This window comes from Callorhinus ursinus, unplaced genomic scaffold (genome assembly GCF_003265705.2).
Source record: "Callorhinus ursinus isolate GAN/ISIS: 27379988/994484 unplaced genomic scaffold, GSC_fseal_2.0 scaffold19, whole genome shotgun sequence".
Taxonomy (NCBI): Eukaryota; Metazoa; Chordata; class Mammalia; order Carnivora; family Otariidae; genus Callorhinus; species Callorhinus ursinus.
The window spans coordinates 17239548-17264206 of NW_027397081.1; the positions used below are offsets into that span (position 1 = coordinate 17239548).

Here is a 24659-nt window from a genome sequence, read left to right on the forward strand (position 1 = left end):
AAGGGATAGAATATGACTCTAAAAGTGAAAAATAAAAAAGATTCTTTAAAAAAGGGATTGGTAAGATGTTGGTTGAAAAAAGGAAAATAAATTCAACCAAAAAAAAAGAAAAAGGAAGTTAAAAAAAATTAACTTCGAAAGACTAAAGAATCATGGGAAAAAAGCCATGAATTCTATCTGCAGTATTCCCGTAGCGCTGGAGTTCTGCCGTTCTCATTGATCGGTATACTTGGTCTTGGCTGGCTGTTCTTGCTGATCTTTTGGGGAAGGGGCCTGTTGCCATGGTTCCCAAATTTCTTTGCTGGAGGTGGAATTGCCCCGCCCTTGCCGGGTCGGGCTAAGTAATCTGCTCGGATTTGCTCTCGGGAGCTTTTGTTCCCTGCAAGCTTTCTGTACAGCTTTGGAGGATGAGAGTGAAAGTGGTGGCCCCCAATCTCCAACCGGAAGGAGCCGAGAACTCGGGGCCCCGCTCCAGTGCACCCCCAGAGAAAAGCAGTCAATCACTCCCATCTCCCTGGTCTCCGGCCGCACTCTGTGCTCACGCGGCCTGTGACCGAGCGTTTCTATCTCTGGCACCCGACCTCGTGTGGAGTCTCCAAACCCAGCAAATCCCTGCGGTGCACTCCCGTGCCCCTCCTCCTAGAGGAGGAAGGGGAGTCTCCCTGGATCTGCCGTTTGTTGGGTCCCTGCTGGAGGAGCAGTGGCCTGTGTCGCCAGTCACGGTTTATGGCAACCCCGAGCTGAGAGCCCGCACCTCGGCTCCGTCTCTGCAGCCGGCTTCCCCGCTCTGATACCTGGGAGCTCTAATGCCCTCAGGCACCCCCAGTGTTACTGTCACCCCGAGGGTCCCGAGACCACACTGTCCCGCGAGGTTCCACCCCCCACTTAGCCACTGGAGTGACGTCCCTCAGTGGAGCAGACTTCTAAAAGTTCCGATTTTGTGCTTCGCGGCTCTATCACTTGCCAGAAGCGGCCGACGGAGGCCCCCCCCCCAACCGTCTATCTTCCTGAATATCGCCTCGGATTCACTTCTCCGCATGTCCTACCTTCCAGAAAGTGGTCGCTTTTCTATTCAGAGTGCTGCTACTCTTTTCTTCAATCTCCTATTGAGTTTGTAGGTGTTCAGAAAGGTTTGATCCGTATCTAGCTGAATTCCTGGGACCAGACGGAATTCAGGTCTCCTACTCCTCCGCCATCTTGCTCCTCCTAGAAAGAAGCTTATTAATAGACCTTTATTCATTCATTTATTTAATCTTTCCTGAAGGGAAAAATATATAACATACCTATATACTTTCTCAGAGTAATTATGTTTTATTGGGGTGTACTTATGCTGAAGATCAGAAAGATTTAGAAAATGAAACAGACTGGAGTCCCAGCTACCTAAAATGTCTTAAGAATCTGGCAGGGTTTGGGTATAGTGGGGATTTTTCTAAAAAGGAAGCTCTCTGGTGATGATATTAGGAGTCCACAAAGCAAAAGTTAAATGGGCTTTAAAAAACAAACAAACAAACTTGCAAAAATTGAGAAAGCTACTAATCTAAGAGATTTCTTTGAAGCTATTCAGGAGATTTTCCTCTTTAGACTTCTTTTGTCAACTCTTCCCCCTACTCATACCCCCAAATTCAGCCTATAAATTTCTCTTTTGTCCTTTTTAAAAAAGAATAAAATATAAAACTCTCTTTCTAAACCCTTGGTGTTTCTTCATCAGTTGTCTCTCTTCTTCCATCTGAGCTTCTCAATGGCTGGTCTATAATCAGTCTTCACTTATCTCCTGAATTCCTCATGCTGTGATTTCTACCCCCTGTCTGTACTGAAAGTGCTTCCCTTAAGAGGAACAAACTCCTAACTGCCCAGTCCTTTAGGGATTAAAAAGTTCTCATCATTTTTGATCTCTTGATATACTTGGTAAAGATCGGTGCCCTCCATCCTTGTACTGCATTCATAGCAATCTATCAAAAGTTGTCTTTTATCTCTATAAGAGGAAGTCAGACCTGAGCAAGGTCAGTTGTGAGCTGACCATTGTCCACCTCCTGCCTCACCTGCTCTCCCCACATGTATATTTTAGCATATCACATAGTACCATGTCTCCTTTTTCTTGTGCCTGTTCACGTTCTATTATTTCCTGTGCCTGGAATGCGCTCCTCCACCCTGTTAACCTAGTCTTCATCATCTTTCAAAATGGCTCAGGATTTACCTTCAGCCTCCTCAGTCATATTTCCAAAAGTGAATCACTTCTTCTGTTTGAATTCACTATTTCTGTGTGGCTTATTTCAGGTATTGTGTTATCTCCATGTATTTCCTTCTAGACTGTGGATGCCCTGAGGGCAGAGTATGGATTGTACTCATTCTCGCTTTCTTTCGTGTTTAGTGCAACATTTGGCACAGATTGAATGTCTGGTTCATCTTTGTTTTTATTTGTTTGTTTTAGGTTCATCTTTGTTGAATGAAACTAAATGAGATGGTAAGCTTTGTGAGGGCACACATTTTATGAATAAATGAATGGGCAAATAGGCCTAATGGGAACCACTTGATAAAGTGTGAAAAAAGAAATAGTAGAGAAAACTAAACATATTTGTTGTCTCCATTTTTATGAAACAAGTGATAAAGACATTCCTGGTCTCAGATTGTCTTGTAAAAGAAATAGGCAGCTAAGTGGCAAAAGCGGACTGGAATGAAGTGTCATTTGGCCAAAGGACCCGGTGGTGACATTGTAGAGCCTTTGCCAAAATGTTTAATTCAAGTTCTGTTTTCAAATATTTGTTAGCAAAATATTGGCAGGTAGCTTTTAGAGTGTAGTTTTTCTGCCCTTCTCTGATGAATAGATAAGATGGGTTGGTTGTATATAAATGGGTCCATGTCAGATGACTGAAAATAATTTTAAACCACCCCGGAGTGTTTCCCTCTTCTCCATTATTTTTAATGCTATGAAAACTCTTCCTTTGATACTTAGGCTCATCCTAAATTAATGCATACTTTGAAGGATTACGATTTATTTTTTAGAACTGTGTATCGTTCCCAACTCTTGACTACTGCAGGGATGTGAATCCTGCACGTTCAGCTTCCTGCGGCAGGAGGCACCACTCTTGCTGTTAGTCTCCACAGTGAGAGGTGACCAGGAGGCCTGGGGCTCCCAGAGCATCCCTAGCCTCCTGGAGCCTGTGTGGTTCCAAAGTCACAAGGGTTCTGGTACAGTTTGGGTAATTTGTATGAAATGTTTAGTTAACTTTTATTAACACATTTGAACTGGCTTGCAAAGGAAGGGACCCAGCAGGCTTGAAGGGTATTCTTTCAACACTTCTGTACGCATCCTAGTGGACTTTTGCTTTGCCTTTGTTAAGGCCATGGAAAACCCGAGAGAATACTGTGCTCTGTCTCTGTTGTCTTACCCCCTCCTCTCATTTCAATTTAGTTTATTCTGATATTTCATTCTTTCTTTTTCTTTCCCATGCTGTTTTATAAAACTATTTATTTCCTTTCAGCCCCTCTTTTATTTCTCTTGGCTTCCTCACTCCCCGATTCCTTTTTTAAATTAATATTATATATTTCACATGGTCCAGTTTGGAATTTTTTCCACAGACAATTGACAATAATGAGTAATTACAAAGCCATGTGACAAACTATTAGGTCATTTCCAGATATATCGCTTAAAAATGTTTATATTTCAAAGAGATAATATATGAAAGCAAAAGATGATGTGTGTATGCAGTGAGTGCAGGTGGTTCAAGTGGGTGAACTTATTTCCTAAAGCAAAGCTCCTTCCCACCCTTATTCTTCCTTTCCTCTCTCTGGCATCAACCATAGGTACTAATATTACTAATTTCTATTTTATCCTATGGATATATAAGCAGATGAATCTATTTCTTTGTAAGACTTAAATGTATATCTTGAGAGTCTATGGGGTGGTATTTTGGGGTTTTTTTTAAGTTGTGAGTGAGGCCAGTAGTATTCACACTTTATGGAGTATGGTACTCTACCATAAAGTTTATCTGTGAAGTCAATACTGATCTTGCATACCAGCATAAAGATCTATCTTGTATACCTTCCAGTGTTAGTGATCAGAAATGTTCTGTTTTCAGTTGTGTTCAGTTTCATACTGACTTTGACCTGACCCTTTGATTGGGAATATAAAGTACAAATAGTTTGACAGGTATGTGGAGTTTTAGGTGACTGGATGTTCTATTCTGATACTAATCTATTTGGCAGAAATGTACCAAGCAGCTTATCCTCCAATTTTCATTTCATCCTGACTTTCTCCAAGCACTTTATAAGAGCGCATTATAGTTAGGATCTGAGGCACAAAGCAGTTGAGATTTTCACAGGCACACTCCAGGACTTGGTAATGGAACCTAGCAACATCATCCAAGATTCCTGGCTGCTGGCTTTCAGAACTAATTCAGAATACTTTAGAAATGCATTAAAACTCTGCCAGCTGTAGAGGTAGTCAGATGTAATTTGACACCAGTTCTTTCCAGAAATCATAGATTACCCCCCCCACCCCCCAAAAAACCTTTTAAAAGGCTCCAGTTAAAGATCTTTTTCCATCCTGTATTTCCTCATTTTTCAGTCTGTTTGGTTTTCAGTTTTCCTTTCCCACCTACTGTTCCTCCTAAAACTGCCCCAACAGATTTTACACAGATTTATATTACTGATCCATTTTGCAGTCTTAATGTTCTAATTCAAAACTCGTGTATTAATGCGTACACTGTCTACATTCCTGCAAAGTTATTCCAGTAAACTATCCTGGAAAATGACCAGGGAAGGCTCCTGGCATTGCTTTTAAGTCTTTAGGGGGAAAAAAGAAGATACAAAACAAAAACAAAAACAAAAACAAAGACAAAACCCAGAGTATTCGGCAGAGTTGTTAAGGCATGAGGCCATGAGAAACAACTTGTTAAGTTCCCATGATTGCTGGCTTACTAACACTTATTTTAAGAGACACACTTATTTGAGTGTGTCTCTAATGTTGCCATCCCTCGGTTTGCCTATATTTAAATTGTGTATAAGATTATTGCCCTTGAATTGGTGGAGGTGGTTCTAAAGCCTCCAGTTTAAAGATGCCATTTAAACTCGGTGAGTATCATTTTGACAGTGTAGCACCCTCCCCACACACTTTTTATTCTTTGGAACTGCTAATTGTATAGAAGGTAGCAGTGTAACTTCTTTGACGTTTGTTAAACATATCTACAAATTCTGTTGGCATTCTGCTGGAGATAGGTCCTTGATGAGAACTGTACTGTTTGCCACTGCTCTGTGTCGTCTGCTGTTGGCGATAAGTTTACATTGTAAAAGAACCTTCCGCCTGAAGATTCCTGGAGTCTTAGATAAACACACACAGTTCAGTTTTGACACAATCATTGCTGGAATAGATGACAGTAGCTGATATTTATCACTCTGTGTGGACAGAAAGAACACACTGTCTTGTGCTAAAACTGGTTCTGTCTTTAAGCTTACAAATAAGGATCCTGACTGAGGGCAGCCATGAATTTTCAAGATGACTTGTGATATCCTTATTATGAAATGTACTTGATAGTCTAAGCCTTGGTAAATGAAACTTCTGTTCAGTAGATGGACATGTACTTATTAGTATCTTAGTCTATGTTCTAGGCATTTGTGAATTGATTTAACAAAGTACAGTGGATAGGGTCCTGGTAGCAATCTAGGGAACGAACCAAGTTTAGAGACCACTTTTTCTTTTTTAACGATTTATTTATGAGAGAGAGAGAGGAGGAGCAGAAGGAGAGGGAAAGAGATAGAATCCCAAGCAGACTCCATGCCCACTGTGGAGCCCGATGTGGGGCTCCGTCTCACGACCCTGAGATCATGATCTGAGCTGAAACCAAGAGTCTGATGCTCAACTGACTGCACAACTCAGGCAACCCTAAAGTCCACTTTTATATTCATGAGTTTTTTCAAATTCTAATTACAAACCCGAGAGAAAAAATTAGCCCATTAGAGAGGTTACGTAACTAGCTTGTGTTCTACCCAGCTGGTAAATAACAGCCTAAGTCTTCTATGTTCATGTGCTTTCTACCGTGCTACAACCTCCTGTAATATATAATTAGTAACATCTGCATATTTTAGAATTTTACAACAGCCCTATAATCCCAATAATGCATTTGTATATTTTAGAGCTCTATGGCAACCCTGAAATCCAAGTAGTATAGATATTTATACCTTACTTTACGAAGACATTGGGAGTCCTAGAGAAATAATGTCTTGCCCGATGACACAAAACTGTAGAACTGAGTGGGGCTTACACCTACTCCCCATCCTGAATTCTCTGCTCTTTCTACTCAGCACACTGAAGGCTAGTATCACTTCTTAGCAACATTTATTGAGTTATGTGTAGTGCACTGTGCCAGATGCTGTGAATTCATAGGGGAGAAATAAAATGACACACCTCCGCTCCCCTTTATAATGTAATGGTGGAGTTAGGACAGTCACATGAGAAAAATACCTAATGCTCAGTATCATTAAACTGTATAAGCAAAAGTAAACCAGTGTAACCACAGTGAAGTAAATGTGTCACTTCCAATGGTAAACAATTCGGAGCATTATCTGGCTGGTATCAAGCAGCCTTCTGAGAAGTTTTTAATGCTCATACCCACTGGTTGCTTCTAGGACCATAACCAGTAGTCATCTTCAGCCTCTTCAGATCCACGTGCTGCTTCTCTGTAATCTATAACCATGTTCAGCCTTCTTCTATTTTAAGAGGAAAAATCTGGACGGTTGCCCCCGGTTCACTACTCCTTCCTGTTCCTGCCTCATTTATCAGCCCATTTCATCCTCCCCTGCTTGTCAGCTGCCCTTCTAATCAAAACTTCTCAAAATGTTGACTGTCCACTCTATTCTTTTCCTTCATGACCCTGCTTCCTCTGCCTGTCCTTTAAATATTGGTGTCCCAGAGAGTTCTCTTGTTCTGCTGTTCTTACTAATAATATTTCCTATATGGTGATGATGTCACAATCTACCCGTCCAGCTCACAGTTCTCACCCAACTGCAGACTGTTTCCTTGGATAGTCCACAAATGCCTCAGGCTGAATGTGTCTACAGTGGGATTCATAATTTCTTCTGCAAAACTCAATCTCTTCATATTTTCTGTTTACTTAATGGTATCATCAGTCACCTGGTCACTTGTACTAGAAACCTCAGGGTCAGTCTTTACCTTCTCCTCAGCCCCCATAATTCCTGAAAAGCTTGCTTTCTAAATTGACCTTGAATCTGCCACTGTTTTACTCTATCACCTCAGGCCCTCGTCATCTCTCTCCTGTTTTGTTTTGGGTGTTTTTTTTTTTAAAAAAACATTTTAGAGCATTGCACTTTATTTATTTTTTTAAATTTTTATTGTTATGTTAATCACCATACATTACATCATTAGTTTTTGATGTAGTGTTCCATGATTCATTGTTTGTGCATAACACCCAGTGCTCCACGCAGAATGTGCCCTCTTTAATACCCATCACCAGGCTATCCCATCCCCCCACCCCCCTCCCCTCTAGAACCCTCAGTTTGTTTTTCAGAGTCCATCGTCTCTCATGGCTCGTCTCCCCCTCCAACTTACTCCCCTTCATTCTTCCCCTCCTGCTATCTTCTTCTTTTTTTTTTCTTAACATATATTGCATTATTTGTTTCAGAAGTACAGATCTGTGATTCAACAGTCTTGCACAATTCACAGCGCTCACCATAGCACATACCCTCCCCAATGTCTTTCACCCAGACACCCCATCCCTCTCACACCCCACCAATCCAGCAACCCTCCGCTTGTTTCCTGAGATTAAGAATTCCTCATATCAGTGAGGTCATATGATACATGTCTTTCTCTGATTGACTCATTTCACTCAGCATAACACCCTCCAGTTCCATCCACGTCGTTGCAAATGGCAAGATCTCATTCCTTTTGATGGCTGCATAATATTCCATTGTGTATATATACCACTTCTTCTTTATCCATTCGTCTGTCGATGGACATCTTGGCTCTTTCCACAGTTTGGCTACTGTGGACATTGCTGCTATAAACATTGGGGTACACGTACCCCTTCAGATCCCTACATTTGTATCTTTGTGGTAAATGCCAAGTAGTGCAATTGCTGGATCGTATGGTAGCTCTATTTTCAACTTTGTGAGGAACCTCCATACTGTTTTACAGAGTGGTTGTACCAGCTTGCATTCCCACCAACAGTGTAGGAGGGTTCCCCTTTCTCCACATCCCCGCCAACATCTGTCGTTTCCTGACTTGTTAATTTTAGACATTCTGACTGGTGTGAGGTGGTATCTCATCGAGGTTTTGATTTGGATTTCCCTGGTGCTGAGCAATGTGGAGCACTTTTTCCTGTGTCTGTTGGCCATTTGGATGTCTTCTTTGGAAAAATGTCTGTTCATGTCTTCTGCCCATTTCTTGATTGGATTATTTGTTCTTTGGGTGTTGAGTTTGATAAGTTCTTTATAGATTTTGGATACTAGCCCTTTATCTGATATGTCATTTGCAAATATTTTCTCCCATTCTGTCGGTTGTCTTTTGGTTTTGTGGACTGTTTCTTTTTCTGTGCAAAAGCTTTTTATCTTGATGAAATCCCAATAGTTCATTTTTGCCCTTGTTTCCCTTGCCATTGACGATGTTTCTAGGAAGAAGTTGCTGCCGCCGAGGTCGAAGAGGTTGATGCCTGTGTTCTCCTTTAGGATTTTGATGGACTCCTGTCTCACACTTAGGTCTTTCAACCATTTGGAGTCTATTTTTGTGTGTGGTGTAAGGAAATGGTCCAGTTTCATTCTTCTGCATGTGGCTGTCCAATATTCCCAACACCATTTGTTGAAGAGACTGTCTTTTTTCCACTGGACATTCGTTCCTGCTTTGTCAAAGATGAGTTGACCATAGAGTTGAGGGTCCATTTCTGGGCTCTCGATTCTGTTCCATTGATCTATGTGTCTGTTTTTGTGCCAGTACCATACTGTCTTGATGATGACAGCTTTGTAATAGAGCTTGAAGTCTGGAATTGTGATGTCGCCAGCTTTGCTTCTCTTTTTCAACATTCCTCTGGCTATTCGGGGTCTCTCCTGGTTCCATACAAATTTTAGGATTATTTGTTCCATTTCTTTGAAAAAAGTGGATGGTATTTTGGTGGGGATGGCATTGAATGTGTAGATGCTCTAGGTAGCATTGACATCTTCACAATATTTGTTCTTGCAATCCATTAGAATGGAACGTTTTTCCATTTCTTTGTGTCTTCTTCAATTTCTTTCATGAGTATTTTATAGTTTTCTGAGTACAGATCCCTTGCCTCTTTGGTTAAATTTATTCCTAGGTATCTTATGGTTTTGGGTGCAATTGTAAATGGGATCGACTCCTTGCTTTGTCTCTCTTCTGTCTTGTTGTTGGTATATAGGAATGCCACTGATTTCTGTGCATTGATTTTATATCCTGCTACTTTACTGAATTCCTGTATGAGTTCTAGCAGTTTTGGGGTGGAGTCTTTTGGGTTTTCCACATACAGTATCATATCATCTGCAAAGAGTGAGAGTTTGACTTCCTCTTTGCCAATTTGGATGCCTTTGATTTCTTTTTGTTGTCTGATTGCTGTGGCTAGGACTTCTAGTACTATGTTGAATAGCAGTGGTGATGGTGGACATCCCTGCCGCGTTCCTGACTTTAGCAGAAAAGCTTTCAGCTTTTCCCCATTGAGAATGATATTCACTGTAGGTTTTTCATAGATGGCTTTTATGATATTGAGGTATGTACCCTCTATCCCTATACTCTGAAGAGTTTTGATCAAGAAAGGATGCTCTACTTTGTCAAATGCTTTTTCTGCATCTCTTGAGAGGATCATATGAATCTTGTTCTTTCTTTTGTTAATGTATCATATCACGTTGATTGATTTGCGGATGTTGAACCAACCTTGCAGCCCAGGGATAAATCCCATTTGGTCATGGTGAATAATCCTTTTAATGTACTGTTGGATCCTATTGGCTAGTATTTTGGTGAGAATTTTTGCATCCATGTTCATCAAGGATATTGGTCTGTAATTCTCCTTTTTGATGGGGTCTTTGTCTGGTTTTGGGATCAAGGTAATGGTGGCCTCATAAAATGAGTCTGGAAGTTTTCCTTCCATTCTATTTTTGGAAGTTTCAGGAGAATAGGTATTAATTCTTCTTGAAATGTTTGGTAGAATTCCCCTGGGAAGCCATCTGGCCCTGGGCTTTTGTTTGTTGGGAGATTTTTGATGACTGCCTCAATTTCCTTAGTGTTTATAGGTCTGTTCATGTTTTCTCTTTCTTCCTGGTTCAGTTTTGGTAGTGGATACATCTCTAGGAATGCACCCATTTCTTCCAGGTTATCTAATTTGCTGGCATAGAGTTGCTCATAATATGTTCTTATAATTGTTTGTATTTCTTTGGTGTTGGTTGTGATCTCTCCTCTTTCATTCATGATTTTGTTGATTTGGGTCATTTCTCTTTTCTTTTTGATAAGTCTGGCCAGGGATTTCTCAGTCTTGTTAAGTCTTTCAAAGAATCACCTCCTAGTTTTCTTGATCTGTTCTACTGTTCTTTTGGTTTCTATTTCCTTGATTTCTGCTCTGATCTTTATGATTTCTCTTCTCCTGCTGGGTTTAGGCTTTATTTGCTGTTTTTTCTCTAGCTTCTTTAGGTGTAGGGTTAGCTTGTGTATTTGAGACCTTTCTTGTTTCTTGAGAAAGGCTTGTATTGCTATATACTTTCCTGTTAGGACTGCCTTTGTTGTATCCCAAAGATTTTGGACAGTTGTGTTTTCATTTTCATTGGTTTCCATGAATTTTTTCAATTCTTTAATTTCCTGGTTGACCCATTCATTCTTTAGTAGGATGCTCTTTAGCCTCCATGTATTTGAGTTCTTTCTGACTTTCCTCTTGTGATTGAGTTCTAGTTTCAAAGCATTGTGGTCTGAAAATATGCAGGGAATAATCCCAGTCTTTTGGTACCAGTTGAGACCTGATTTGTGACCTAGGATGTGATCTGTTCTGGAGAATGTTCCATGGGCACTAAGAAGAATGTGTATTCTTTTGCTTTGGGATGGAATGTTCTGAATATATCTGTGAAGTCCAGTGTTTCATTTAAAGTCTTTATTTCCTTGTTGATCTTTTGCTTAGATGATCTGTCCATTTCAGTCAGGGGGGTGTTAAAGTCCCCCACTATTATTTTATTGTTGTCAATGTGTTTCTTTGCTTTTGTTATTAATTGCCTTATATAATTGCCTGCTCCCATGTTAGGGGCATAGATATTTACAATTGTTAGATCTTCTTGTTGGATAGACCCTTTCAGTAGGATATAGTGTCCTTCCTCATCTCTTATTACAGTCTTTGTTTTAAAGTCTAAGTTGTCTGATATAAGGATTGCCACCCCAGCTTTCTTTTGGTGTCCATTAGCATGGTAAATGGTTTTCCACCCCCTCACTTTCAATGTGGGGGTGTCTTTGGGTCTAAAATGAGTCTCTTGCAGACAGCATATCGATGGGTCTTGTTTTTTTTTTATCCAATCTGATAGCCTGTGTCTTTTGATTGGGGCATTGAGCCCATTTACATTCAGGGTAACTATTGAAAGATATGAATTTAGTTCCATTGAATTGCCTGTAAAGTGACTGTTACTGTATATTGTCTGTATTCCTTTCTCGTCCATGCTGGTTTTAGGCTCTCTCTTTGCTTAGAGGACCCCTTTCAATATTTCTTGGAGGGTTGGTTTCGTGTTTGCAAATTCCTTTAGTTTTTCTTTGTCCTGGAAGCTTTTTATCCTCCTTCTATTTCAATGACAGCCTAGCTGGATATAGTATTCTTGGCTGTATATTTTTCTCGTTTAGTGCTCTGAAGATCTCATGCCAGTCCTTTCTGGCCTGCCAGGTCTCTGTGGATAGGTCTGTTGGCAATCTAATGTTTCTACCATTGTAGGTTACATATCTCTTCTCCCGAGCTGCTTTCAGGATTTTCTCTTTGTCTCTGATACTCATAAGTTTTACTATTAGATGTCAGGGTGTTGACCTGTTTTTATTGATTTTGAGAGGGGTTCTCTATGCCTCCTGGATTTTGATGCCTGTTTCCTTCCCCACATTAGGGAAGTTCTCTGCTATAATTTGCTCCAATATACCTTCTGCCCCTCTCTCTCTTTCATCTTCTTCTGGGATCCCAATTATTCTAATGTTGTTTCATCTTATCGTATCACTTATCTCTCGAATTCTGCCCTCGTGATCCTGTAGTTGTTTCTCTCTCTTTTTCTCAGCCTCTTTATTTTCCATCATTTGGTCTTCTATATCGCTGATTCTCTCTTCTGCCTTATTTATCCTAGCAGTTATTGCCCCCATTTTTGATTGCATCTCATTAATAGCCTTTTTGATTTCGACTTGGTTAGATTTTAGTTCTCTTATTTCTCCAGAAGGCGTTTCTCTAATAACTTCCATGCTTTTTTGAAGCCCAGCTAGTATCTTTAAAGTCATGATTCTGAACTCTAGGTCCAACATCGTACTAATGTCTGTATTGAGTAGGTCCCTGGCAGACAGTACTACCTCTTGTTCTTTTTGCTGAGGTGATTTTTTTTCATCTTGTCATTTTGTCCAGAGGAGAATAGATGAATGAGAGTACAAAATGCTAACAGGTTAACAATGTTCCCAGCAAATATACGGTATACAAATCAGAAAAGACCTGAAACCGGGGGAAAATAAAGGGAAAGAAAGAAAAAAGAAAGAAAAAAAAAGAAGAAAAAGAAAAAGATAAAAACAAACAAAACAGAACAAAACAAAAAAAAACAGAATATGATCAAATATGATCAGGGTAGTGCATAGATCAGTGCCACACACTAGATTTTGGGCGTATTTTGGTCTGTTAGAAGAAAGTGCCTCCTAAAATTTTAAAGGAAGAAAGACTTATATGTACAAAATAAGGGTTGATACAATGAAGGGATGGAAGATGACTGTAAAGATGAAAATTATAAAAGATTTTATAAAAGGAATTGAGAAGATAAGAAGTTGTTTGAAAAAAGAAAGAAGATTTAATAAAGGGAAAAAAAAGGGAGAGAATGTGATCAGGTAGGCGACTAGAACAAAGCCATACACTAGTCATTTAGGGTATATTTTGATCTGTTAGAAGAAACTGTATCTCAAAATTTTAAAGAGAGAACAACTTATATATATATGCCAAAAATAAGGGTAACTACTCTGAAGGGTTAAAATATAACTCTAAAAATGAAAAATAAAAAATGTTTTTTTAAAAAAGGGATTGATAAGATGTTGGTTGAAAAAGGGAAAAAGAAAAATTAAAAAAAAAAACAGTTAAAAAAATTAACTTTGGAAAACTAATGAATCATGGTAAAAAAGCCATGAATTCTATGTGCAGCATTCCCCTAGCACTGGAGTTCTCCCGTTCTTGATCAGTAAACTTGGTCTTGGCTTGCTCTCTGTTCGTGTTGATCTTCTGGGGGAGGGGCCTTTTGCCGTGGTTCCCAAATGTCTTTGCCGGAGGCGGAATTGCCCCGCCCTTGTCGGTCCGGGGTAAGCAATCTGCTTGGGTTTGCTCCCAGGAGCTTTTGTTCCCTGCAAGCTCTCAGTACAGCTTTGGAGGACCAGAGTGAAAATGGTGGCCTCCCAATCTCCACCCGGAGGAGCGGAGAACTCGGGGCCCTGCTCCTCAGTGCGCCCCCAGAGAAAAGCAGTCACTCCCGTCTCCCAGGTCTCTGGCCGCACTCCGTGCTCACCTGGCCTGTGACTGAGCGTTTCTATCTCTGGCACCCGACCCCATGTGGAGTCTTCAAACCCAGCAGATCCCTGCGGTGCAGTCCCGCGCTGCTCCTCCCAGGGGAGGAAGGGGAGTCTCCCGAGCTCTGCTGCTTGTTGGGTCCCTGCTGGAGGAGTAGTGGCCCGACTGGGCCGCGGATCACGGTTTACGGCAACCCCGAGCTGAGAGCCCGCGCCTCGGCTGCGTCTCTGCAGCCGGCTTCCCCGCTCCGATACCTGGGAGCTCTCCCGCACTCAGGCACCCCCGGTCTTTCTGTGACCCCGAGGGTCCTGAGACCACACTGTCCCGCGAGGGTTCCACCCCCAGATTAGCCACTGGAGCGACGTCCCTCAGCGGAGCCGACTTCTAAAAGGTCCGATTTTGTGCTCCGTGGCTCTAGCACTTGCCAGAAGTGGCGGACGGAGGCCCCCTCCCCCGTCGTCTATCCTCCCGAATATCGCCTCGGATTCACTTCTCCGCACGTCCTACCTTCCAGTAAGTGGTCGCTTTTCTGTTCAGAGAGTTGTTGCTATTCTCTTCGATCTCCTGTTCAGTTCGTAGATGTTCAGAATGGTTTGAGCCCTATTCAGCTGAATTCCTGAGACCAGACGAAATCCAGGTCTCCTACTCCTCCGCCATCTTGCTCCGCCCCCCTTGCACTTTATTTTTTATTGAAGTGTAACTAACATATAATGTTACATTAGTTTCAAATGCACAGCAATCCTGTACATCACTCAATACTCACCATGATAAGTGTGGTTAGCGTGCAATGTTATTACGTACATATAACGTTATTACAATATTATTATATACACACGACATACATACAACATTGTTACCATATTATTGACTATATTCCTTATGCTGTTCTTTTTATTTTATCTCCATGACTTTTTTATAACTGGAAGTCTATATCTCTTAATCCTTTTTATCTATTTTGCCTATCTCCCCACCTGTCTCCCATCTGTCAACCATCAGTTTTTCTTTGTATTTAAAAGTCTGATTTTGGGGGCACTTGGGTGGCTCAGTCTGCTGGGCATCCAACTCTTGATTTCTGCTCAGGTCATGAGATCAAGCCCCACATCGGGCTCTGTGCTTAGTGGGGAGTCTGCTTTAGATTCTCTCCTTCTTCTCCTGCCCCTCCTTCCCTTCCCAAATAAATACATAAATAAAAATCTTTAAAAAAAAAGTCCGTTTTTTGTTTGTTTTGTTTTTTGAATTCCATATATAAGTGAAATCACATGGTGTTTGTTTTTCTCTCTCTGACTTATTTCACTTAGCTTAATGCCCTCTAGGTCCATCCATTTTGTCCCAAATGGCGAGATCTCATTCTTTTTTATGACTGAGTAATATTCCATTATATGTGTGTATTATATATGTGTGTGTATATATACACCACATCTTCTGTATCCATTCATCTGTTGCTGGACACTTAGGTTGCTTACTTATCTTGGCTATTGTAAATAATGCTGCAATAAACATAGGGGTGCATATATCTTTTCAAATTAGTGTTTTCATTTTCTTTGAGTAAATATTCAGTAGAGAAAATACTGGATTATATGGTTTCTCTATTTTTAATTTTTGGAGGAACCACCATACAGTTTTCCACAGTGGCTGAACCAATTGACCTTCCCACCAACAGTGCATGAGGGTTCCATTTACTCCACATCCTCTCCCAACACTTATTTGTTGTGTTTTTGATAGTAGCCATTCTGACTGATGTGAGGTGGTGTCTTATTGTGGTTTTGATCATCCCTGATGATTAGTGATACTGAGCATCTTTTCATGGGCCTGTTGGCCACCTGTAGTCTTCTTTGGAAAAGTGTCTATTGAGATCCTCTGCCCATTTTTTAATCATATCATTTGTTTTTTTTTGTTTTTTTTGTTTTTTTTTTTTTAGTGTGGAGTTGTATAAGTTCTTTATATATTTTGGATACTAACCCCTTATTGGATATATCATTTGCAAATGGGAAACATTTAGTAGGTTGCCTTTTTGTTTTGTTGATGGTTTCCTTTGCTGTGCAAAAGCTTTTTATTTTGATGTAGATCCAATAGTTTATTTTTGTTTTTATTTTCCTTGCCTGAGACCTCCTATATTTTTGTAGTATCCTTCTAGCTCTTCTCCCTACTTTCAGTATATATTCCTTTGTATTCAACAGCTATTTGATTGTCAGAATGAGTTTTCCAGAAAATTTGGTTGTTATATTCCCTTCTTTAAAACGTGTTAATTTCTTCTTGTTTTCTATGGAATAAAGTTCAGCTTCTTAATGTAGCCACATGATCTCCTCTGAGGTTCCTGTTGAGTTACTCCTGATGCTGTTTTTTGTTAGACCACGTATATTCACATTGTTATACCTTTTTTCATGATATCCCTTCTTCTTAGAGTACTCTTTATTTTCCTTCCTTTTTCTGATTATTATAGTAAAAAGCTTGTCATCTGATAGTTCAAACTACAGAAGTATATTGCCTGTATTTTGATTTATATTTAATATAGATCAGAGGCCAGCCCCTCAAGATAATGGGTTAGCAGGCTGTCAGAAATTAGCATGTTTTTAATATTACCTGTTTTAACCTATGTGTGAGTACTGAGAGGATGCTGGAGTTGAACCCGTAGCTGAAGTTAGACAGTGAAGGCTCTACCCAAACTCAAAACCAAAAGAAATGACATTCTGTATTAGTCAGGATTGGGTCCATTCGTAAGTAACTGAAAAATTGAACAGTGGCTTAAATAAAACAGAGGGTTATGTATCTTTCACTGAAATTTCCAGAGATATGCAGTCCAGCACCACTGTGGCAGCTCAGTTCCATGAAGTCCTCAGGGACTTAAATTCCTTTTGGCTCAGGGCACCTGGGTGGCTCAGTCGTTAAGCATCTGCCTTCAGCTCAGGTCATGATCCCAGGGTCCTGGGATTGAGCCCTGCTTCGGGCTCCCTGCTCAGCAGGAAGCGTGCTTCTCCCTCTCCCACTCCCGCTACTTGTGTTACCTCTCTCGCTGTGTCTCTCTCTGTCAAATAAATAAATAAAATCTTTAAAAAAAATTCCTTTCAGCTCTTTGCTCCACGTTCCTGAGGGTGTGTTCCTTGGGCCCATAGTGCCAAGTAGCATTTGTTTTCTAGGCAAAAGAATCGACCCAGAGACAAAGAAGGAGGCAAAGGGTACACTCTGGCTGTCTTTTAAGGATGATTCCCAGAAGCTGCCATAGACTATTTCTATCCCATCAACTAGAACTTAGCCATATACTCATTCCTAAGTACTATGTACACAGTTAAAAATTCTTTTACTGAGGTGCCTGGGTGGCTCAGTCGGTTATATGTCCAACTCTTGATCTCAGCTCAGGTCTTGATCTCAGGGTTGTGAGTTCAAGTCCTGCATTGGGCTCCATGCTGGGTGTGGAGCCTACTTAAAAAAAAATTCTTTTACTATGGAAGAAGAGGAGAATGGATTTTGAGGGATAAATATCAAAGGATTCATACAAACTCTTTAGTCTGATGTTGAGTCTGCACTTTTTTTTTTTTTTGGTCCTTTTTCCTCTTACTTACCACATAAACCCTATATACCAGCAAAAAGTCTTCCTGTTACCCTTGACTGGAAATGATTGTCTCCTCATCTACATCTTGTGGCACTGTTAATCTGTATTGTAAAATTATTATATGCTGAACTGCATTGCTGTCATTTTTCTGCATATGTAGCTCCCCTAAATCATAAGGTCTCACCACAGTGTAAATTCCCGAGGACAGTGACCATGTCTTATATGTCTGCAAGGCCTGGGCTAGTGTCTTATAAATAATGGGTTAGCAATAAAATTTTCTTATATGGCAAATAAATAACTTTGATTTGGTTTCTTCTAGAATTTTAGGAAAGGAAGATGGATCAGCCTAGTGGAAGGAGTTTCATGCAAGTATTATGTGAAAAATATAGTCCTGAAAATTTCCCTTACCGTCGTGGTCCTGGGATGGGAGTCCATGTCCCAGCCACACCTCAGGGCTCTCCTATGAAAGGTAAGAAAGATGTGACTTAAAACATTTACTTACTGGAACTTAGTACTTAGGACCTCAAACCAGAATATTGTCTTGTTTGCAGATTATTTCCTTTATTTCGGAATTAGAGTTGCATAGTCTCCCTTGTCATGACTTAAATTTTTTGAAACACAAAAGGATTTCTTTTCCTCCTGACTGGCCAGAAGGCATCTTAGTTGCACAGGACACGATATTTGAGTGGTAAGGTTTCAAATACGTGTTCTGTCGAGGAACTTAGAGGATGCAAGACAGTACAAGACTGGTCTGTGTCCTCAAAAACCTTACAGCCTGACTGGATTACAAGATATTCACATTTACAGACATATAACACAAGGCAACTTATGTTGAACCAAATGATTGGGACAAAAATTTCGGAGTTAATTAGTATGATCAGGAAAGGATTCAAAGCTATGAGACTCGAACTAACCCTTTAAGAATATAGAACTTGGTTAGAGGGGAGATCTAGACATTCTAGGAGAAAGGTTATGGTGTGAGAGAGATCTACAACATGGAGAAATGTGCAAGGTGTGTCTCTCACTTACATCTTAGCCTCATTTGTATTTAATAGTTCTTAGAAGTAGTTCTTTGTGAGTATGGGAGATCAGGATGGAACAGTGTTTTAGTTCTTGTGTTCCTTGATACAACTGGTCTTACCACTCCATATAAACTGGAATGGCAGAAAGAGGTAGATTTCTTACTTGGTCATTTCTTTTTCAGGATCCATTCCCATTCTGAAAAATTTGATAGAGAAAAGTACTGAGTTGAAAAATTATGTAATTTGAGGCCTGCATGAATAAAATATTTCCTGAGTCCTTATTTTATACCAAAGAGGGAAAAAGTGGTTGAATTCTCATGTCTATCCTTTCTAAGAGGACAAACGTGGTTATTGACACATGTGTTTTTGAATCAGGCAGTAGTTTACCCCAGTTTGACCAAATTCATTAAATAGTTTAAGACTCTGAAACAGTTTCTCCCACTACAATTATGTATTTTTAAAAGTCTGATTTTCATAAGGGACATATTCTATGTGGATATGAAATAGAAATGATTGATAGACAAGAAAGAGACCTAGATTTTTAAATGGATCCACTTAAGCAAGGAAGATTTCTTCAATGATATGAATTTGAGGAACAGAAGTGGTTTCATAGTAGACCATCTAATGGTTTGAGATAATTTTCAAGGGCAGCGATAGGTGGAAATATACATCAGACAAAAAGAGAGCTCTCCAGAATGATACTTTTGAACTCAATTTAAAAAAAGAAAAAATTGAGGCCAATTAGAAGACAGTGGGAGTCCAGATGAATCACATGTTCTAGTGTTCAGATGATGAGATGACAGCAAGGATCATAGTTGTATTGTTGGTAGTTGAGATCAACCATCCTGCCAGAGGTAAAGCCTCCAAGACTTTTTTGGTCGTACTGGTCCAGTATTTTTAATCTCCTTCTGGGCCATATTTGGCTGTTTCCCCTTAGAATTCGGTACCCTTGGACTCCAACATATTCTGTTGTTTTTTCCTCAGGTCCTTGTGTAATTTCCAACTATTTGATTTTGATTCCTGGGGGCTGAATATATGTTAGACAAGAATTAGGCTGATTTAAAAAGTGTTGTGTTTCCCCCATGATTCAGATCGCCTCAACCTCCCAAGTGTGCTCGTGTTGAACAGCTGTGGAATAACATGTGCAGGAGACGAAAAAGAAATTGCTGCCTTCTGTGCTCATGTGTCGGAACTAGATCTTTCTGACAACAAACTCGAAGACTGGCATGAGGTAGTTTTTATATTCCTGCATTTTGGCCACTTCTGCTGAATTCTGGTTCTCACTTGAGATTCTCGTTTCTGTGTCTCAAGATAAATAACTGACTGCTTCAGCTGTTCTGTGGTGATTTTTTCAGTTAACATTGCTATTGCTAATTTGTTTTTCATTAATATGGAAAGCACTGGGGAGCTTTTTTCCAGGTATCAAGAGGTTAATAAGACCACAGAGATTTAGGCTGCTAACAATACATTGGGCTTTTTACTGTCTCACTAGTGTGCACATCCTGTGTTCATTCTGTACCACCACTTCAGCATTTAGTGCTCTAAATTGACATAAAAATTGCTTGAGCTCAAAACTCAGATTACAAAAATATTTATTTTTGGTACTGAAATTCACCCAAATATTTTAGAACTTTTCCTTATTTTATGAAGTCTCCTAGTTGTTTTGACATAACTGATGTCTTTTGACCTCAGAGTAAGGCACACCACGTACACAAATAAAAGTATTACAACATTCTTTCTTATTATTATTATATGTAACATTGCCTACCTGATGATAACATTACCTCATGGAAGCTATGCTTATGAATCAGGGAAAAATAGTTCTTTCTCCTTGATTCATTCCCCTGCCTTAATTTAGGATCTTCTTTCTTGAGAAAGCTTCCTGATGGATTTTCCTGACTCTGGTTTTATTCTGCTTCCCGTAAGCTATCTTCTATAGTGCGACCAGACTCCTTTTAATCAATGAAATAAGATTATGACACTCTTTCTTAAAGTCCTGTAGTTGCTTTTCACTGCCAAGAAACTAAGGCCTGAACTCTCTAAATGTAGCCTTCCACCATATGGCTCTTGCCTACTTTTAGAGCTTTATCTCCATCTTTAGCTGTATGCTTTTTCTTGCAGCTCATGATAAACTCTTGACATGAAAAGCTTCCTTGCTTTTATTCATTCTGAATCTACTGCTCTTTTTCCTTGTCTACCTGATCTCCTCCTATGTATCTTTCAAGACTTGGTCCAAGTCGCTATTCCTCTATGAAACTTTCCCTGGCTCTCGCTCAGGCAGAGGCGGATTATCCCAGTACCTATATCACGATGCTGTGATAAATGCAATCACTTATCACAGTGTAATGCAATCTCTTGCTTACTTGACAGTTTTCCTACCAGACTGTGAGTTTATTCAAAGTAGAGATTTTTGTCTTTATTACCATCAGCACCCAGAGTGTCATACTAGGTACTCAAATGTTTGTTGAATGCATTAATGAACAAATGATTGCATCTTAAGGATTGATCAAGACGACTTGCTTCAACTTTTCCTATGATCTTAAGAAACTCACTTAATCCTTTAGTGCTTCACTTTGCTCAACCCTAAGACAGGGCTGCAGATAAAATTAATCATGGAGGTGCTTTGTAGATATTAAATGCTATACAAATTCTAAGACAGCTTTTTTGTTTGAGAAAAATCTCTTTATAACCTAGTTTTCTTCAGCTTTTCTTACATTTATCTATTTCATAGTCTAGCTTAATCTGATAACTGTGCTTCTGGTTATATTTCCTATTTTTATTGAGATGTTTACCAAATTCTTGGAGATGCATGTTGTTTGATTTTTAAGTGACTTGTTAATATATGCAGATTTACTGGGCTCTTCCAAGAAATAGTCTCTGTACATGTGTTTATTTATTAATTCATTTATCTAAACAACGGGTCTAGTTCACTGTGCCACAAATTATAATCTGTGCCTTCTTGGTCCTTTGAGATGCTTAAGTGACGTGCGTGCTCTGTCCACACTGCACAGATGCCAAAAGAACTGCCTTGTTCATCCTCCTGCCTGATTCCCACAGTAGTCTGCTGCTGAACGTCTGGTGAGAGTTTTTAACCTGCATGGGCGACAAGTCAGACCACATCTTCCTCTGCATCTTTTCACCTATGTTCGTAGGCTGATTCCCTTAAATGTGTTTCTTTGGGAGTGTAAAATTTCAGAAAGGTTTTGTGCTTTGTGCTCTGACCATGTACATAAGCTAGGCTTTTGCCAGCTGCCGACAGTTTCAGTGTTATAGCTGCTGCCTCCGAAGAACAATCTATGTCAATATGGATCAGAACACAAAGTTAACACTAGGCAGTTCAGCCTATTCTCTGCTTAGACAAAGGTCTATGCTAAATATTTTCCAGGCCACATGGACATATATGGACAGAGGGTCCTATGTTCCTTTGTGCTCCATTTGTATCTTCTTACATGTGCTCTATAGTCTGTTTCCAGGCAGTTTTCAAATCAGTCTTCACTGCTCTACCCTTCAGGCTTCTATCTTCCAGTTTATTTTTGTTTTCATCATTCCTTTATTTTTTGTCCTTTGCTTTAACTGTAGTTGATTCCAATCTTCTAGAATATCTATCAGAGCACAGAGAGGTGGGAGAAGTACTGACAGCAGAAGCATATTGATTTTTAGGATTGATTAAACTCTTTGCCAGGCTGCCAATGCCTCAGAGGTCACAGTTTTAAGGCATTACATTTCAACCCCACTGCAACCGTATACCTGATTACCAAAAAGATAATTTGTCCCTGGCCGTTAAGTAAGTTTATTTTGGCCTGTATTTGAGATAGCGATGTGGGACAAAAATAATATAGTTTGTTCTTTGAGTCTTTTGAGTGGTCACTAATGTTATAAGTAACCTCTTTTGTAGTTTAAACTACTGGCTGCTGGATATCCAGAGATAAAGATAAATACCACTGAGCGGTGTTAATACCATGGAGGGAGGCAAAGATCTGTCTCCATCCTTCTAAAATTGGGCGTCCACGTGTGAAAAAAGATGCATTTTTTAGCTCTTGAATTTTGGCTAAGTAATTGTCGTCTCGCCTTTCTCAGGGCATCTCCTTTTTCCTCCCTTCCTTATCAAAACCATTTTATAAAAGAAATTAAACCAAGTAGTTGAGAGGAGAGAGGAATTAGCCCCTCAGCTGAGGCAGAGAATAGCTTGGGTGTAAGTTACAGATGGTTATCTTACAACCCTTTCCCCATTTTTCTTAAAACTTTAGTTTCTTCAATTTTAGAAGCCAGAGTTAGAGGGTCCTCAATTAAATCGTAGAATTGTGGAGACCTAGAAGGTCATGTAAGTTCATCTCCATGTTTCTGCGCATGAGCAACACAGGTTTGAACTGCATGGGTTTGTTTGCATGCAGACTTCTTACAGGACAGTACTGTAAATAAATTTCCTCTTCCTTATGGTGTTCTTAATAATATTTTCTCTAGGTGGGTGGGGGAGGGGCTAAATGGGTGATGGGAATTAAGGAGGGCACTTGTGATGAGCATTGGGTGTTATGTGTAAGTGATGAATCACTAAATTCTACTCCTGAAACCAATATTACACTATCTATTAACTAATTCAAATTTAAATTAAAACTTGAAACATAAAAAAAAAGGTTTGGTGTAAAAGAGGCTTGCTCTTTTTTTTTTTTTTTTTTTGAGATGGGGAGAAAGAGAGAGAGGGCAAGGAGGGGCAGAGGGAGAGACAGAGTACCAAGTAGGCTCCACGCCCAGCACAGAGCCCAGCACAGCTCAGTTCCACAACCCTGAGGTCATGACCTGAGCTGAAATCAAGAGTCATACACTTAACCGACTGAGCCACCCAGGCGCCCCAAGAGGGTCTCCTTTGTGTAAAATTCTAAAATATCTAGAGATGTAAGTGTATATGTTGGAATATGCATACATTTTTTTTTCTGGGAAGAATCACAAAAATTTCATTTGTTCTGTTCAAATATCATAACTGTGAACATTTTGTTATTGTTTTGTTTTGACATCACTGAGGATAGTGGGGGGCTGTTGAATTTATAGTGTTTTTTAGTTTTCTTTATATTTCTCTATATGAAAACAAAATAAAACACGTTACTAAAACAAAACAAAAGCAAAACAAAAATTTTTCTCTAGCTCACTTTATTGTAAGAATACAGTCTATAATACATGCAAAATACAAACTGTTAATCAACTGTTTATGTTATCTGTAAGGCTTCCTGTCCACAGTATGCTGTTAGTAATTAAGTTTTGGAGGAGTCAAAATTTAGCTGATGATTTTCAGCTTTGTAGGGTGTTGGTGCCCCCTAACCTCTGCATTGTTTAAGGGTCAACTGTATCCCTGTAGCTAGACGGGTCTTTTTCTTTTTGATTTTTAGAATTTAAGAAAGGTAAGTCCGTGTACTGTCCCAGAGACTTCTTGAATGTTTGTTTGGCAGACTTTCCTGTTAGGACATTTTTTTTAGTAAATTTCCCTGTGTAATTAATATACTTTCTAAAATCTTACCGTTAATTTAAGGTTACCCCCAAATCCTTTTTAACTTTTGCCTCTTAAAGAATGTATTTATTTATTTATTTCTAAAATACATTATTTTTTCCTGTTTGAATTATTATACTGTAGTCCAGTTGCAATTTTTTAGACTATTCCAAAGCTAATGAGTCATTATTCTAAATGTTTATTATCACGGGACAGCAGCATAGATGCAAAATATGAAGATTTTATCACATAATTTCTGGGAGGATTCCTTCAAAAACCTTTAAATTATCCATTTGGGGATATTTTTTCTTTTTATTATAAAAATAAAATATGAGGAACGGTGGTTAGCAAGAGGTTTATGTTTTGTTTTTATTTAACTGGGGTTATATGATAATTGGTTATTCTTCATGCTGTACTTGGAGTGCAATTCCTCTCCATCTTCTTTTGCCCTTAAAAGAGTTGAAGCCAGGCGGCCGTCATCCCTGTGTGGGAGCCCTTCACAGCGCTGGTATTTAGGCAGTAGAGGACTGATCAGTGTGTGGACCAGTTAGCTGTGTTGTAGCCACAGACTCTACTCCAAACGCTGGCCGTACATCACACAAATGCTTGGTACCATTTGATCACTACAGGGATCAGGCAAGAGAATATGCGCAGACTGGTATAAATTACTCCCATTTTAAACTGAAGCCTAACGTGTTTTTCTCTAAAAAAATAGCTCATTTCTTCATTTGCAAAATGAAGATAAAAATGGTCCCACTTCACAAGGTTAGTATGTGGCATAGCTGAACTAGTACAAGGACCGGCCCCTCTGACCTACTCTGAACCTTCTTGGAATTAGTCCACTTTGCAGTGATTTTAGAGCTCCTGACCTGTGTGGTCCACACAAACCTGAGGTGAAGTGCACATTA

At 39.6% G+C, this 24659-nt stretch overlaps 1 protein-coding gene across 2 annotated transcripts in view; it reads left to right on the top strand.

The window, feature by feature from the left end:
• TBCEL (tubulin folding cofactor E like) overlaps positions 1–24659 on the top strand; it is a 101196-nt gene that overhangs the window by 29004 nt on the left and 47533 nt on the right. For both annotated transcript variants that reach the window (XM_073903863.1, XM_025893771.2), the window contains 2 exons: positions 17573–17722; positions 19367–19506. In XM_073903863.1, the coding sequence (XP_073759964.1) occupies positions 17590–17722; positions 19367–19506 (273 nt within the window). In that variant the 5' untranslated portion in view covers positions 17573–17589. The remainder of the gene's footprint in view (positions 1–17572; positions 17723–19366; positions 19507–24659) is intronic.